We start from the raw sequence: 16,754 nt of genomic DNA, 5'->3' as shown, positions 1-16,754 counted from the left end.
GATATCTAATTGTGAATAAAATTTTAGTTGCCTTTTGTTGTGTCCCGACGTGATAGCCACCCGCTGTTATCATTGAAAACAAGTCAACTGCTACTTGTTGTCGCCCTTCGCAAGCCATCTGCTGCTTGCTTATCATTGTTGCCGCTCACCGGAGTAGAACAAGCAATCCGTTGCTTGTCTAGAGAAGAGGGAGCCATATGTTGCTTGCCTCTATCTATTTACAAGGTATGTTTTACACCTTCCCTTGGCTGCCATTACCCCTAGTCGTTGTCTTGTTTTGACAGACCATAGAACCTTTAGCCTTGCAGCCAATCGAACCACCGACCATCACTTTCCATCCCTCAATTCCGTCCTTCAACTGACAAGTGACAACCTATCTACCCACATATTTCAATCAACCACCTACATTGAAGCCTACATTCCTCTGAAAACCTGTCCCTATTTTAGAAGTGGAGAAACCAATTTCTACATAACCATCGCAAAAAACATTTATAACGATGGCTATGTAGAAATTGGTGACTCAACAACAAAGCCTAGGAGGCCGGAAAAGATTGGAAATCTGACATCTACAGCAAATGGTGCGTGTTTTCACCATTACATTGCAAAAGGGAAGTGATAAATCCACCCCTTATTTTTTATTACTTGGGACACCCGGCAAAAGAGTATCAATGACTATAGAGGGGCTGATGTACTTCATGCCAGAAGGATTCAATGGGGCTGATTGCCGCGTACACTGCTGCTGGGTGTCCCAAGTAATCAAAAGGGGCGGATATATATATATATATATATATATATATATATATATATATATATCACTTCCCAAATTAAAATATCACATGTTTTGTCAAAGTTAATCGCCCAAGATCTGATTCTAAGTGTACGTCCTAATAGAATGCTAAAACATCTTTCTAGAATACTAGCCACGAAGCATAAAATGCTATTGAAATATGGAAGCAGGATACAAAGCTTCAAAATACAGAACTATTACATATCATTTGTTATATGTTGATTTTCATTCTTTTCTAGTCATAGAAAGAACCAAATTGATAATGATTGCTTTCTCATTTGATAGATACACATCAACATTATGTTCATATCTTCGGAACAGGTCATCCAGTATCCCGGCTCCAAACTGATCAGCTAGCATAGATTCTGTAATAGCTCTTATCAACTTTGCAACGTTCTGCCCACTTGTGAAGTTCACAATTTCAATTACTTCATGTCGATCAAGACTAAAGGATCCTTCTCTGTTAACAATAGCCTCTAGTTCTTGAATTGAAGGAGCATAGAAGGGTAGATTAAATGAATCCACTTTATCCTGTTCAATCACTCCCTAAATTGGACAAACTTATCATTAAAGCATAAAAACCAATAACATAAGAAACTGTAAACTGTTTTTGAAAAAAGAGGGGGGAGGGGGCGGGGGGGGAGAGCGGGGGAGTGGGGAGGGGAGAATGCGGGCTTTGAAAGGTTACAATGTGATGTTTCCCTACCTGTGAGACCATGTCATTGAGAGTTTGAGCCAACAGTTCCCAGTGGAAAAAACATTCTTTAATAGATGGATCCGAGCTTCTTCCGGTACAAAGTGTAAGGACCATTCGCCCTCCACCAATTACTTCTTCGGAACGTGACTTTAGGAACAAATAGAAATCTCTCTGAAATTGCGCTAAGTATGCTTTGAACACGCTGGGAGGGCTTGTCTTCCCTATGTAAATTTTTCCCTTGTTTAATGAGATGCCCATTTCGTTTTGAAGCCCTTGAGGAACCTGGCATACTTTCATGCTTCAATTAGGATTTACTTTAAGACACAACATGTAGTGTGTATATATATATATATATATATATATGTATATATATATATATGACAAAAGTGTAGCTACACATACGTGTAGCTAACTTAGCTACACCGACGCCTTAAAATACAGTGGACCCCACATTGTTTGGGCGATGCAAACCATTCATTTGATGGGCCCTCACATAGATAGGGTGTGCCCAAAAAATCAGCTCCATAGGATCATCCCAACCCTACGATTTGTGGAGGAAAAAATGGACGTGTAAAAACCTTCACAAATATGTCAATTTTTTCCTCCACAGTTTGAAGGGTTGGGATGATCCTATGGAGCTGAATTTTTTGGCACAGCCTATCAATGTGAGGGTCTATCAGATGAATGGTTTGGATCACCCAAACAATGTGGGCCCACTGTATTTTAAGCTGTCGGTGTAGCTACACCTCTCTCTCTCTCTCTCTCTCTCTCTCTCTCTCTGTATATATATATGAGAAAAGTGTTTCTAAGCACGTGCTTAGGGAGCTCTCTAAGCACAAGTAGCTTAAAAAGCCACCGATTGGTTCGTATGGCGGCTCCACCTCTACAGGGTCCACAAAAAGCGACCAATCGGTGGCTTTTTAAGCCACTTGTTCTTAGGGAGCTCCCTAAGCACGTGCTTAGAAACACTTTTTTCTCTCTCTCTCTCTCTCTCTCTCTCTCTCTCTATATATATATATATATATATATATATATATATATATATATATATATATATATATGAGAAAACGGTTCCTACACATATGTGTAGATAAGTTATCTACACACTAGCTGAAAATACATTGGGGGCCACATTATTTGGGTGATCCAAACCATTCATTTTTAAGGCCCTCACATAGATAGGGTGTCCACAAAAAATCAGATCCGTAGGATCATCCTAACCATTCGAACTTTGGAGGCAAAAAATAAACTAATTTGTGAAGGTTTAAAGACATCCATTTTACCTCCACAAATCGTAGGGTTGGGATGATCCTATGGATCTGATTTTTTGTAGACGCCCTATCTATGTGAGGGCCTTTAAAATGGATGGCTTGGATCACCCAAATAATGTGGGCCCCCACTGTATTTTAAGCTAGTGTGTAGAGAACTCTCTACACATATGTGTAGGAACCGTTTTCTCATATATATATATATATATATATATATATATATATATATATATATATATAGAGAGAGAGAGAGAGAGAGAGAGAGAGAGTGTTAAGTAGACTTGGCAAATGCGACCCGTGCCCGTGGGTGGACCCGACCCACCCGCAAATTTGCGGGCACGGGTCTAAGTTTTAGTGACCCGTAAAAACTGACCCGCGGGTGACCCAACCCGCAAAAACACGAGTCGGGTCGGGTCAACCTGCGGGTCATTTGGCTTTTTTAAGGGTGGTGATTTTGTCATGCTAATCTAGTTAGATGACTTTTTTTTCTAATGCAAAGGATGCTGATTTTGTCATGCTAATCTATTTTTTAAGGGATTGATGCCTGAATAAGTTATGACTGGCACCATAGAATATAAATAGGTTGTTGCTAGCACCATAGGTTGATCCCAAGCGTTCTATGTGAATGTTAGAGGGTTGATCACTTGATCCTAACCCTCTATAGATCGGAGGGTTTGGATCAACCTATTGAAATGATGTTTGGGGCACAACCTATTTAGGCTGTGGGCCATCTAATGGACGGTTTGGATCATCCCACGGTGCCGGCCATACTGCCCTCATCAAAATCCAGTGATAACATTTCCCAAAATAAACGACTGTTTGAATTTGCGGGTTGACCCGACCCACCCACGGGCCTCGTGGGTCGCCTAAATCCTGACCCTAAAAAATGCGGGTCATTTCCTGACCCGCACCCGCATCACTCACGCGTTGACCCGGCCCGGCCCACCCGTTTGCTAGGTCTAGAGTTAAGTGAAGCTACACATACGTGTAGCTAAGTTAGCTACACCGACGACTTAAAATACAGTGGGCCCACATTGTTTGGGTGATGCATACCATTCATTTCATATATAGGCCCTCACATTGATAGGGTGTGCCCAAAAAATCAGCTCCATTGGATGATCCCAGCCCTTCAAATTGTGGAGGAAAAAATGGACAGATTTGTGAAGGTTTTTAGACGTCCATTTTTGCCTCCACAAATCGTAGGGCTGGGATAATCCTATGGAACTAATTTTGTGGGCACACCCTATCTATGTGAGGGCACATCAAATGAATGGTTTGCATCACCCAAAAAATGTGGGGCCCACTGTATTTTAAGCCTTCGGTGTAGCTAAGTTAGCTACACGTATGTGTAGCTACACTTTTCTCATATATATATATATATATATATATATATATATATATAGAGAGAGAGAGAGAGAGAGAGAGAGAGAGAGATGAAAGTGTTTCTAGTCTGCCGACTAGAGATCATTCTCTAGTCCGGCGAGCAAAAAACATGGGTCCCACCTTATTTGGGTTATGCAAAGCATTCATTTGATGGGCCCTGACATAGAGAGGGTGTCCACAAAAAATCAGCTCCATAGGATCATCCCAACCCTGTGATTTGTGGAGCTTAAAATGGACGGCTATAAATCGGCACAAGTCTGTCCATTTTTTAGCTCCACAAATGGAAGGGTTAAGATGATCCTATGAAGCTGATTTTTTGTGGACACCCTATCTATGATGGGACCTATCAAATGAATGCTTTAGATCACCACAAAAAATGTGAGACCCAAGTGTTTTTGGTCGCAGGACTAGAGAATGATCTCTAGTCGACAGACTTGAAACACTTTTCTCTCTCTCTCTCTCTCTCTCTCTCTCTCTCTCTCTCTCTCTCACACACACACACACACACACACACACACACACACACACACACATATAAGGTAAATGATTGTGCGCTCGAGCGCACCTAAGCTTAGGTGCACTCGAGTGCCAAATCACATGGGTCTCACATTTTTTGTGCTGATCCAAACCATTCATTTGCAAGACCCCATCATAGATAGGGTGTGTACCAAAAATCAGGTCTATTGAATCATCCTAACCCCTCCAAAAGTGAAGGGAAAAAATGGGCAGATTTGTGGACAAACAGAGTCTGTCCATTTTGACCTCCACAAATGGATGGGTTAGGATGATCCTATGGAGCTAATTTTTGGTACATACCCCATCTATGTAAGGGCCTTTCAAATGAATGCTTTGGATCATCCTAACAAAGGGTTTCTGCGCTCGAGTTCAAAAACAGGGTGGGCCCACATTGTTGGGGGGATCCATATCATTCATTTGGAAGGCCCTTTCATGGATAGGGTGTCCACCAAAAATCAGCTCCATTGGATCACCTTATGGTGTTCATTTGTGGGGTGAAAAAAAAGGGCAGATTAGTGGACAAACAGTATCTGTCTATTTTCACCCCCACAAATGGACACCCTATGATGATCCAATGAAGCTGATTTTTTGTACACACCCCATCCATGATGGGGCCCTTCAAATGAATGCTTAGGATCACCCCAACAATGAGGTCCCATTTAGGGGTGTAAACGGATCGAATTCGAATTAGATATTGCTATATCCGAATTCGAATTCGTTTACAATATTCAGTATCCGTATCCGTATCCGAATTCGATGGATAATTATTATTTGTTACCGAATTCGCATCCAACGGATATTATTCGAATTCGGATATTATCCGGATTCAAATCCGAATACGAATTCATATCCGAATGTCTGAATTCATATCCGAATTCGAATAAATCATATCCGAATGTCCGAATTCGTATCCGAATACTTATTGCTCAAACATTTCACCAACACAGAAAGAGTTAAGAGTATTACCTGAATACTTGAAATTAACAAGAGGGAGCCGATTGGAGAACAGATCTTGGTGTTGATGAGATCAACGAAGAAGATGACCAAGCTCCACTCCAACAACTTTCGGATCTAGGTTGATAGTAAGTAGATTCGACCCAAAATGCCCTAGATCTAAGGTCTGATGGTGGAGATGAAGTTAGAAGATGAGAATGGAGAGAGCTGATGGTGGAGGAAATGGTAGCAGGAATAGAGGTGGTTTTCAAAGAGGAGTAGAAGTAGGGTTTGATGGTAGTAGTAATGGAGATTAAGCAATCGGAGATGAAATCCGACGAGGGTTTTGATCTTGACGAAGGTGGAAGATGATGGAGATACCGGAGAAATGGGGTCTTTGCCGGATTTGATTGGAGTGATGGTGGCGAGGTTTGGGATTAAAGCTCACAACAAGGAAGATAATGGGGATATGATGATGTGAGGAATAAAAGGGTTTAGCAACGAAGGAAATTAGGGGAAAATGATGGTGGAAAAGAAGGTGGAGATGATGGTGGGGCCGGAGCTCGAGTTGATCTGAGAAGAAGACCCAAATCTCTTCATACCCTCTCTCCCTTTGCTCTCATTTCTCGCCTGTTTCTGTTTCTGTTCTTTCTTCCCCAAAAAAAAAAAGAACCCCCCTCTTTGAGCACCCTAATCGGTGGCATATGAAGGGCATTATATTTGCCCACCCTTTCTTCTTACTTGGACAGCCCCTGCTAGTGTATTTGAGAGTTGAGACTTGAGACTACTTTTTCACAACCAAGGGGTGGCTTGGGCAAGAAAAAAAATAGAAATGATATATTCGACCCCTTTTTTATCTGGGACAACCTCCATTTAGGATAAACCACTCCCCTATGTGCTATTAGAGATAGTGTGTTATGCCCTTTTCATCCTTTGGATAACTCCAAGATGGATAACTCACCCCTCTTTTCATTAGGAAAATAATATTCTCACTCACTTGGTTCGTCTTATTTGTCAAATTTCGTCTAATTCCTACAAGATTTTGCGAGGACCTTCCTGGGGTTACTAACAACTTCTCGGATGATTTGCACATACTAACATGCGTAATAAACTGGTACAAATTCGGGTTTTCTCCTCATTTGGGTTTACTTCGAGAATTTCAATTTCGAGGTTTCAATTCAACTTCGGAATTTTATTCGAATTTGATATTTAGGCTCCGGTCAAAATGGGGTGTCTACATATACGCGTACGGATATTCAGGATATTCGGATACAGATGCGGATACGGATTCGGATATACGGATCCGGATCCGGATATTCGGGATAAACGGATGTACTTCTCGGATTCGGATGTTAAACGGATCGGATGTACCATTTACCAAATTCGTATCCGCTAAGAGCCGGATATCTCATAAACGGATTCGGATAATATCGGCTTGAAACAGATTCGTATAATATTCGCTTTAAACGGATTCGGATGTGGACGGTAATCGGATTTTCGAATGTCCATTTACAGGCCTAGTCCCATTCTTGTTTCCTGCACTCAAGCGCAGCTAAGCTATCTGCGTTGGAACCCTTTTCTTACCCTGAACGGCCACTATATCTCGCCACGTATATATATATATATATACCTTGAACGGTCACTCAAAATTAAGAACCAATTGTGTGTCTATTGGACTCAAAATTATATATAGTCACTGTTTGTTTAGGATCTTGAGAACCGATTGTGAGTCCAAAACTGATTATTAGACTAAAAATTGAATGCTATCTTGAGTCCAATAATCTGTTTGGGACTCACAGTCGGCTCTCAAAATCTGATTCAAACAATACCTAAATTTGTAGCCAAATGACAACTGAGTGCTGATGGGCGAAAGTGAGTGCTGATGGGCGAAAGTGCTGACCTGACAGAGCCAATGGAGACTATTAGCAGAATGAATAAAATGTAGACTTTTGCTTGGGAAAAGCCTCCCATGAAAGGAACCAGCCACGAAACACTGCTCCAAACTGACATGCTTCTCTTCCTTAAGCTTCTCATAGAAATCTGGTAGATAACTAAAAAGGTTGTTAAAATCATTCCCTAAAAGGTCATTCAAGAACATTTGGAATTCTGGCAATGGAATGTTCAGCTGGTGGCATTTCTTCTTGATAGTATCTATAATATGAGATATCACAAAGAGGGTGTTGGGTCCCGAAGAACAACCCAAGTCTGCTATGCTCAACTTCTCAGGGAAGGATGTGCAATAAAGATCCAGTATTGCATCTTCTAGCATCGGCATTCCTTTGCTTATTATATTTCTCTATAAGAAAAGAGAAAAAAAAAATATTAGAATCACATCATGTAGAAGGCCATTGGAATGAATAGAGAGAGAGACTAGCATTCTTGGACCATGCTATTTTTGGATATATACACGCGCGCACACACACACACACATGAGGAAGTGGTTTGTGAGCAGCTACTCAGATAAACTTATCTGAACAGAGCTCATGAACCATGGGGCCTTCCAAATGTATGCTTAGGATCACCCCCAAAATGTGCCCCCCCTATGGTTTGTGAGCTCTGCTCAGATAAGCTTATCTGAGCTGCTCACAAACCATTTCCTATATATATATAATGGGCCCCAACCGATCAAATCATGGTGTAAAATGGCGGGTCACACCTTATGTGTGGAGATCGAGGGACCAACCCCATCAAAACAAGAGTTAAAAATGATAGGCACCACCTGGGGCATGACAGCCTGTATAGGTTATACCGGCAGTTTTTATTACTTTTACCGGAGGTCAAGACCGTAGGTAAAGCCCAATTTTCTTATAGGGATATATATCCGGTCCTTTTTTTTAACTTGGGACTGCCACCTGCAATGTATCTATGACCGTAGAGGGCCTAATTGCCACGGACACTGCTGGTGGCTGTCCCATGTTAAAAAAGGGACGAATTTGTCATTTCACTTATAGTGTCTTTGTTTCTTCCGAAATATACTGGCATTTTTTGTTACTTTACAAAGGTCAAGACCGCAGGTAAAACCCAGTTTTCTTGTAGGGAAGTGATAAATCCGCTCCTTCTTTTTTTTACTTGGGACAGCCACCTACGGTGTATCTATGACTGCAGAGAGACTGGTTTACTATGTAGGAAAGTGTTCAACTGGCCTGATTGCCATGTACACTGCAGGTGGCTGTCCCATGTAAAAAAGGGGCAAATTTATCATTTCCCATATCGTGTCTCTTTGTTTATTAAGGGCGTGTTCGGCAACCATCTCCAGAATGGTTTTGTGTTTTTGTAGGTGCAGAGAATGCACAAAGCAAAGAAAAAGGAGAAAATCTCCTTGGGTATGCACAGCCCACTAGGCCCGTTTCTTCCGATTCTTATTTTCATGCGTATAAGCATGAGATTTTGTGGAGTGAGTCGATTCCGCGGTTCATCATCTACCCATTTTTGTCCAATAAAATCAGATGAAATGAGAAGCCTTGCCAAACACACCCTAACGTACTCTATAACAAAATAAAATAAAAAAGGAAGTGATATATCTGCCACTTTGATCAGTTGGTAGTACAAGCAGCAATGTATCAATGGCTGCAGATGGGCTGATGTACTTCATGTGGGAGGGGTGTTGATGCCTCCCCGGCTATGAAGTCAGTTTCCCAGATGCCTACGATGGACACCCGCCGCCCCTTTCGATTACTTGGGACACCCAACAGAAGTGTACGTGGCAATCAACCCCATTGAATCTTTCTGTACATCAACCCCTCTGCAGTTGATACACTGCTGCTGGTTGTACCAGGTGATCTAGGGGCGGATATATCACTTCCCATAGAAAAAATATCCTAATCAAATCATCTAGAAGACCATTGGATTGGAGAGAGAGAGAGAGAGAGAGAGAGAGAGAGAGAGACCTGCACTAATGAATTATTAGCATAGCTGGTATCTCCAACTCCCCCGTTCATGTGAAGAACTTGTTGCACTTCCATGGCTAGCTCTCCTTTAATGGCCTGTGTCAACTACAAGAGATACAACACACCTTATATTTCTCTCCTATATCAATGGATTTGAAGTAGGATTTATAATGGAGATATTTTTGACCTAAATCACGTGAATTGGGCTTTAGATGAGCTAAACCACTTGAATTTACCTTAACCACGTGAATTTAGCTTTAGAAGACACATGAATTTTTTTTTTTTTTTTTCAGTGTCGCCTCGAACTGGTCAAATTAAAGGACAATTTTTTTAATTACCTGGCAGTATTTAGTTGCCATGTCCATTTAGATCATTACCTGGCAGTATTTAGTTGCCCTCCAATCTGTAGAGGTTTCTACATTATGCCGTCCATTTAAAACAAATCGGAGGGTTAGATCATTCTATAAAGAATATTTTCCAGCAACACCCTATCTGCAACAGGGCTCAACAGCTGAATGGTTTGGAACTTTGGATCACTCAAATAATGTGGGACCCACTCTATTTTTGAGTTGCAGGTGCAAGCTCGACTCTCCACTGTATAATTTTAAATCTATTTGATTTACCAAATACTAAGACTTGGAGACGCGAAGACAGAGAAGGAAAGCGCTTAGTCATTTGAGCAAGGTCACACCAATCTTGATTTCTAGATTTGCCCGTAGATAGGTAAGTAGAGGCTTTTGGTTTTATTTGTTTTATTTATTTATTTGACGATCCTAAACCCTTGATTTTAGTAGGGTCTAATGCTTTGTCCATTTGGCCTATGAACATGACCATGTGAGTCGCCTTCTATTCGCCCACCAGATTTACCGTCTAAATTAAACACAAATCACGTTTCTATGTAGTTAGCACAAATGGTTGAACAGCTCGGATCATTTCATTTCAAGATATATGAGTTTCCAAGAACGGTACATCAAAAAGTACAGTACGACCCACTCCATAGGATGATCCAAATCGTCCAAAGTGTAAATAAGTTGTGCCCCAAAAATCATTTCCATAGGATGATCATCATAACCCTCCGATTTATGGAAGTTTCCATAATGTTCAATCCCTCTATAGATCGGACGGTTAAGATCATCCTATGAAAATGATTTTTGGGGCACAACCAATTTACATTGTAGCCCAACCAATGGATGATTTGAATCAACCTACGGAATGGGAATGGGCCGTACCGTATTTTAAAATATACGTGTTTGAACGGCCGCACATTATATAATTTCTCATTATCACAGTACCAAAACTATACAAAGAGGTTTTTTTTCTTACTTTTAACAAATAAAGGGTATTCTTATCTATCTTAGAATTAAAAATACCACCACCGTGTATTCTGTGAAGGGTTTTCCACGTGACCTGATTTGCAAAATATTGCCAAATGACATGACTTGATTTGCAAATTAGCAAGTAATGAGACTCTTCTTGCAAACAGTTCATAGTTGGAGTCTATTTTTGCAAAAAAAAAAAAAAAAACCCAATTTGGTTTTAAGCTAAAAAGCTTGGGTTAGGTTGGGTTGGGTTGAACTCGGGTAAGTCGGGTTCAAGTTGAGTAAATGGTTCCTCAGGTCGGGTTGGGGTTGGCCTCAACCCAACCCAACCCAACCGGACCCAAGTTGCACTCCTATTAGAAGTACACTGGATGTGGTTGGTTGTCCCAGGGGAAGAGAAGAGTACGGATATACCCTTCTTGCAACCACTAAGCCTACCTCATCAAACAAAAGTTAGAGAGTTAGGGACTTAAGAAACGGAGAAATTATATGGTGTAAGGCCTTATGACAATAAGGCTTTTGTACGGTGGAAGTACCACCCTTGACATTTGATCCAACAGCAGCTCCTCAAAAAGTGAGCTGCTGTTGGACCAAATATCAAGGGCGGTACCCCTACCGTATTGTTGTAAGGCCTTACACCATATAAAATCTCAAAGAAACAAGGATGTACTTTCTAACACGTGGCAATCCATATTTTTCAAAAACAATTGAAATTGATATCCACTCACCCGCCTTTTCACTAATTGATATCCACCTCGCCAACCAAAAGTTTTGGGAAGTTTTGGATCTTAACCCAATATAAAATCCTAACATTATGAAATGAGGTTTGACTTTCTATTCAACTCTAAAAAAAAAAAAAAAAAGGTGACTGATATTTGCACTACCATATCTTGATAATGAGGCAAAATCATATTGTCTTTTCCATTTCAATAGGCTGCTAGGAGCTTTTTGGGAAGGGAAGTGATATATCCGCCCCTTTTGATTACTAAGGACACAAAGAGCTATTTTATCAATGACTAAAGTGGGACTGATGTACTTGACGTCAAAAGAATTCAATGGGCCTGATTGCCACGTACACTGGCATTGGGTTGCCCTAGTAATCAAAAGGGGCGGATATATGACTTCCCTTTCAGGAATTGTAATAGCTTTGAGAGCTTGTTAGTAATAAAAGACAAGATGCATGTGTCATTGCCAAAACACGGTAGTGGGACTATCAGTCTCCTTAAAAAATATATAAATATTAGATGGGAAATGATATCAGCACCCACCATGTTTTAATAATTGCACAGTGTTCATGTGGCCGGAGATAGAGAGTGCCCATGGTGGATTATAATATTTATACGCAATTTTTTCTTATTGTAGGTAAGCTGGGGGATTAATCTCCCACCTATACAAAATGTTAGCCTTCTTTGTGTACATATAATTTTAAATTTTAATAATCCTAGACTAAAATAGGGGTTAAACCGAACCGAAACCGAACAGTTGCCACCTCTACCTACGATTCTGGGAAGGGAAATGAAATATTTGCCTCGATTTCTTACTTGGGACACCCCCCTCTAGTATAAAAAAGTGGTTATAAGTTAGTGTTGCAACTCGGGTCGGGTTCAACCTGGAAAAAAAAAGGCTGGGCCGGGTTCGGGTTGAGTTTTCCCAATCCAGGTTGAGTTCGGGTCAGGTTCAGGTTGAGGGCTTGGGCAACCCGAACCGAGTTAAACCCGACATTTTTTTTCCGATATTCTTTGGGGTTTTTGCAAAAGGAGTCTCCAAGTATGGTACATCTGCATAAAGAGTCTTCTGGTTTGCAAATTTGCAATTCAACGTGGTGACATTGTGCAAATCACGTTGGTTTTGGCAGTACATAAACCGCAGTCCATTTTAGATCATAAAAAGATGAAAATACCCTGAATTCCAAAAAAGAAAACCAAGTTACAATGGGGCCACATTGTTTGGGTCACCATTCATTTGTTGGACCCAAAAAAATCTTCTCCATAGGATGATCCTAACCCTCTAATCCGTAGAGGTTTCTATATTGTGCCTTCCATTTTAAACCTCTACAAATCGGAGGGTTAGATAATTCTATGAAGAATATTTTCTAGCAACACCCTATCAGTTGTGTCAAGGCTCAACAAATGAATGGTTTGGATCACTCAATTAATGTGGGACCCACTCTATTCTTGAGTTGCACGTGCAAGCACGACTGCCCACCGTATAATTTCAAATTTATTTGATTTACCAAAAACTAATACGACAAGAGACTAAGACTTGGAGACGCAAAGAGAGAGAAGGAAAGTGCTTAGTCATTCACGGGAAGGTCACACCAATCTTCATTTCTAATCCTGCCCGGAGATAGGTATGTAGAGGCTTTTGGTTTTATTATTTTATTTTTGTTTTGATCTTACAATCCTAAACCCTTGATTTTAGTAGGGTCTAATGTTTTGAGCTTTCCATGTTTTGTTAAAAAAGGAAAAGCATCTGCACCTTATTCTTTAGTTCGACTGCCCACCGTATAATTTCAAATTTATTTGATTTACCAAAAACTAATACGACCAGAGACTAAGACTTGGAGACGCAAAGAGAGAGAAGGAAAGTGCTTAGTCATTCACGGCAAGGTCACACCAATCTTCATTTCTAAACCTACCCGGAGATAGGTATGTAGAGGCTTTTGGTTTTATTATTTTATTTTTGTTTTGATCTTACAATCCTAAACCCTTGATTTTAGTAGGGTCTAATGTTTTGAGCTTTCCATGTTTGTTAAAAAAGGAAAAGCATGTGCACCTTATTCTTGAGTTCGACTGCCCACCGTATAATTTCAAATTTATTTGATTTACCAAAAACTAATACGACCAGAGACTAAGACTTGGGGACGCAAAGAGAGAGAAGGAAAGTGCTTAGTCATTCACGGCAAGGTCACACCAATCTTCATTTCTAAACCTGCCCGGAGATAGGTATGTAGAGGCTTTTGGTTTTATTATTTTATTTTTGTTTTGATCTTACAATCCTAAACCCTTGATTTTAGTAGGGTCTAATGTTTTGAGCTTTCCATGTTTTGTTAAAAAAGGAAAAGCATGTGCACCTTATTCTTGAGTTCGACTGCCCACCGTATAATTTCAAATTTATTTGATTTACCAAAAACTAATACGACCAGAGACTAAGACTTGGAGACGCAAAGAGAGAGAAGGAAAGTGCTTAGTCATTCACGGCAAGGTCACACCAATCTTCATTTCTAAACCTGCCCGGAGATAGGTATGTAGAGGCTTTTGGTTTTATTATTTTATTTTTGTTTTGATCTTACAATCCTAAACCCTTGATTTTAGTAGGGTCTAATGTTTTGAGCTTTCCATGTTTTGTTAAAAAAGGAAAAGCATGTGCACCTTATTCTTGAGTTCGACTGCCCACCGTATAATTTCAAATTTATTTGATTTACCAAAAACTAATACGACAAGAGACTAAGACTTGGAGACGCAAAGAGAGAGAAGGAAAGTGCTTAGTCATTCACGGCAAGGTCACACCAATCTTCATTTCTAATCCTGCCCGGAGATAGGTATGTAGAGGCTTTTGGTTTTATTATTTTATTTTTGTTTTGATCTTACAATCCTAAACCCTTGATTTTAGTAGGGTCTAATGTTTTGAGCTTTCCATGTTTTGTTAAAAAAGGAAAAGCATCTGCACCTTATTCTTGAGTTCGACTGCCCACCGTATAATTTCAAATTTATTTGATTTACCAAAAACTAATACGACCAGAGACTAAGACTTGGAGACGCAAAGAGAGAGAAGGAAAGTGCTTAGTCATTCACGGCAAGGTCACACCAATCTTCATTTCTAAACCTACCCGGAGATAGGTATGTAGAGGCTTTTGGTTTTATTATTTTATTTTTGTTTTGATCTTACAATCCTAAACCCTTGATTTTAGTAGGGTCTAATGTTTTGAGCTTTCCATGTTTGTTAAAAAAGGAAAAGCATGTGCACCTTATTCTTGAGTTCGACTGCCCACCGTATAATTTCAAATTTATTTGATTTACCAAAAACTAATACGACCAGAGACTAAGACTTGGGGACGCAAAGAGAGAGAAGGAAAGTGCTTAGTCATTCACGGCAAGGTCACACCAATCTTCATTTCTAAACCTGCCCGGAGATAGGTATGTAGAGGCTTTTGGTTTTATTATTTTATTTTTGTTTTGATCTTACAATCCTAAACCCTTGATTTTAGTAGGGTCTAATGTTTTGAGCTTTCCATGTTTTGTTAAAAAAGGAAAAGCATGTGCACCTTATTCTTGAGTTCGACTGCCCACAGTATAATTTCAAATTTATTTGATTTACCAAAAACTAATACGACCAGAGACTAAGACTTGGAGACGCAAAGAGAGAGAAGGAAAGTGCTTAGTCATTCACGGCAAGGTCACACCAATCTTCATTTCTAAACCTGCCCGGAGATAGGTATGTAGAGGCTTTTGGTTTTATTATTTTATTTTTGTTTCGATCTTACAATCCTAAACCCTTGATTTTAGTAGGGTCTAATGTTTTGAGCTTTCCATGTTTTGTTAAAAAAGGAAAAGAATGTGCACCTTATTCTTGAGTTCGACTGCCCACCGTATAATTTCAAATTTATTTGATTTACCAAAAACTAATACGACCAGAGAATAAGACTTGGAGACGCAAAGAGAGAGAAGGAAAGTGCTTAGTCATTCATGGCAAGGTCACACCAATCTTCATTTCTAAACCTGCCCGGAGATAGGTATGTAGAGGCTTTTGGTTTTATTATTTTATTTTTGTTTTGATCTTACAATCCTAAACCCTTGATTTTAGTAGGGTCTAATGTTTTGAGCTTTCCATGTTTTGTTAAAAAAGGAAAAGCATGTGCACCTTATTCTTGAGTTCGACTGCCCACCGTATAATTTCAAATTTATTTGATTTACCAAAAACTAATACGACCAGAGACTAAGACTTGGAGACGCAAAGAGAGAGAAGGAAAGTGCTTAGTCATTTACGGCAAGGTCACACCAATCTTCATTTCTAAACCTGCCCGGAGATAGGTATGTAGAGGCTTTTGGTTTTATTATTTTATTTTTGTTTTGATCTTACAATCCTAAACCCTTGATTTTAGTAGGGTCTAATTCTTTGTCCATTTGGCATGTGAACATGACCATGTGAGGCGCCTTGTAATGGCCAACCAGATCAACCGTCTAAATTAAACACAAATCTCGTTTCTATGTTGTTAGCGCAAATGATTGAACAACTCGGATCATTTCATCTCAAGATATATGAGTTTCCAATCACGGCTCATCAAAAAGTACAGTAAGGCCCACTCCATAGGATGATCCAAACCGTCCATTTGTTGGGCTACAATGTAAGTATGTTGTGCCCCAAAAATCATTTCAATAGGATGATCCTAACCCTCCGATTTATTGAAGTTTCCATAATGTGCAATCCCTCAATAGATCAGACGGTTAGGAGGATCTTATAGAAATGATTTTTCAGGCACCACCTATTTACGTTGTAGCCCAACAAAGGGACGGTTTGAATCTGGTGTGCTTTCCTTCATTGATCTAGATTGCCCAAGGCCAATGTTGGGTCCAAGGATAAGATGCATTTATTCATACAGCAAGAACAAGCACCAGTTTTAGCTGAGAGTTTGGTGATTAGGAAATGATATCTGCACTCCCCTCTTTCAATAATGGCACCCCTCTCTTTACACTGACAATCTCAACTCAACTAAGCCTTTGTCCCAAACTAGTTGGGGTCAGCTGAGGGTTTGGTGATTAGGAAATGACATCTGCACTCCCCTCTTTCAATAATGGCACCCCTCTCTTTTTCTTTTTCTTTTTGAAATAGCTTGGCACCCCTCTCTTTACCCTAACAATAAATTCCAAAAAGTTATCAACAGCTATTAAGAAAAGCTTTTAATAAAAATAAGTAGTGCACTGTCAAACAAAGGGAGTACAGATATCATTACCGTTGGTAGAATTT

The 16,754-nt window shown here is 39.9% G+C and overlaps 1 protein-coding gene across 1 annotated transcript; it reads right to left on the bottom strand.

Moving 5' to 3' along the window:
* Positions 1 to 905: 905 nt before the first annotated feature.
* LOC143857925 (putative jasmonic acid carboxyl methyltransferase 1) lies at positions 906 to 9,629 on the bottom strand. Its single transcript, XM_077368478.1, has 4 exons — positions 9,472 to 9,629; positions 7,485 to 7,880; positions 1,494 to 1,766; positions 906 to 1,333 (listed from the first exon to the last, which is right to left on the bottom strand). The coding sequence occupies exons 1-4, from the start codon at positions 9,544 to 9,546 to the stop codon at positions 1,013 to 1,015; spliced, it is 1,065 nt and encodes a 354-aa protein (XP_077224593.1). The 5' UTR covers positions 9,547 to 9,629; the 3' UTR covers positions 906 to 1,012.
* Positions 9,630 to 16,754: the final 7,125 nt, after the last annotated feature.

The sequence above is a fragment of the Tasmannia lanceolata genome, unplaced genomic scaffold (genome assembly GCF_043159265.1).
Source record: "Tasmannia lanceolata isolate RefF3 unplaced genomic scaffold, GAP_Taslan_0.1 ptg000025l, whole genome shotgun sequence".
In the NCBI taxonomy this organism is placed as follows: domain Eukaryota; kingdom Viridiplantae; phylum Streptophyta; class Magnoliopsida; order Canellales; family Winteraceae; genus Tasmannia; species Tasmannia lanceolata.
The sequence above is the reverse complement of the archived record's forward strand: the minus strand, read 5'-3'. Positions and strand labels throughout refer to the sequence as shown.

What these genes read in the sequence shown, in the direction of transcription:
- LOC143857925 (XM_077368478.1), bottom strand. Translation starts at nt 9,546, where the DNA reads ATGGAAGTGCAACAAGTTCTTCACATGAACGGGGGAGTTGGAGATACC. An exon ending in CTAATAATTCATTAGTGCAG is followed by an intron (nt 7,881 to 9,471) that starts GTCTCTCTCTCT and finishes CTTTTCTTATAG; the next exon opens with AGAAATATAATAAGCAAAGG. An exon ending in TCAATGACATGGTCTCACAG is followed by an intron (nt 1,334 to 1,493) that starts GTAGGGAAACAT and finishes TGTCCAATTTAG; the next exon opens with GGAGTGATTGAACAGGATAA.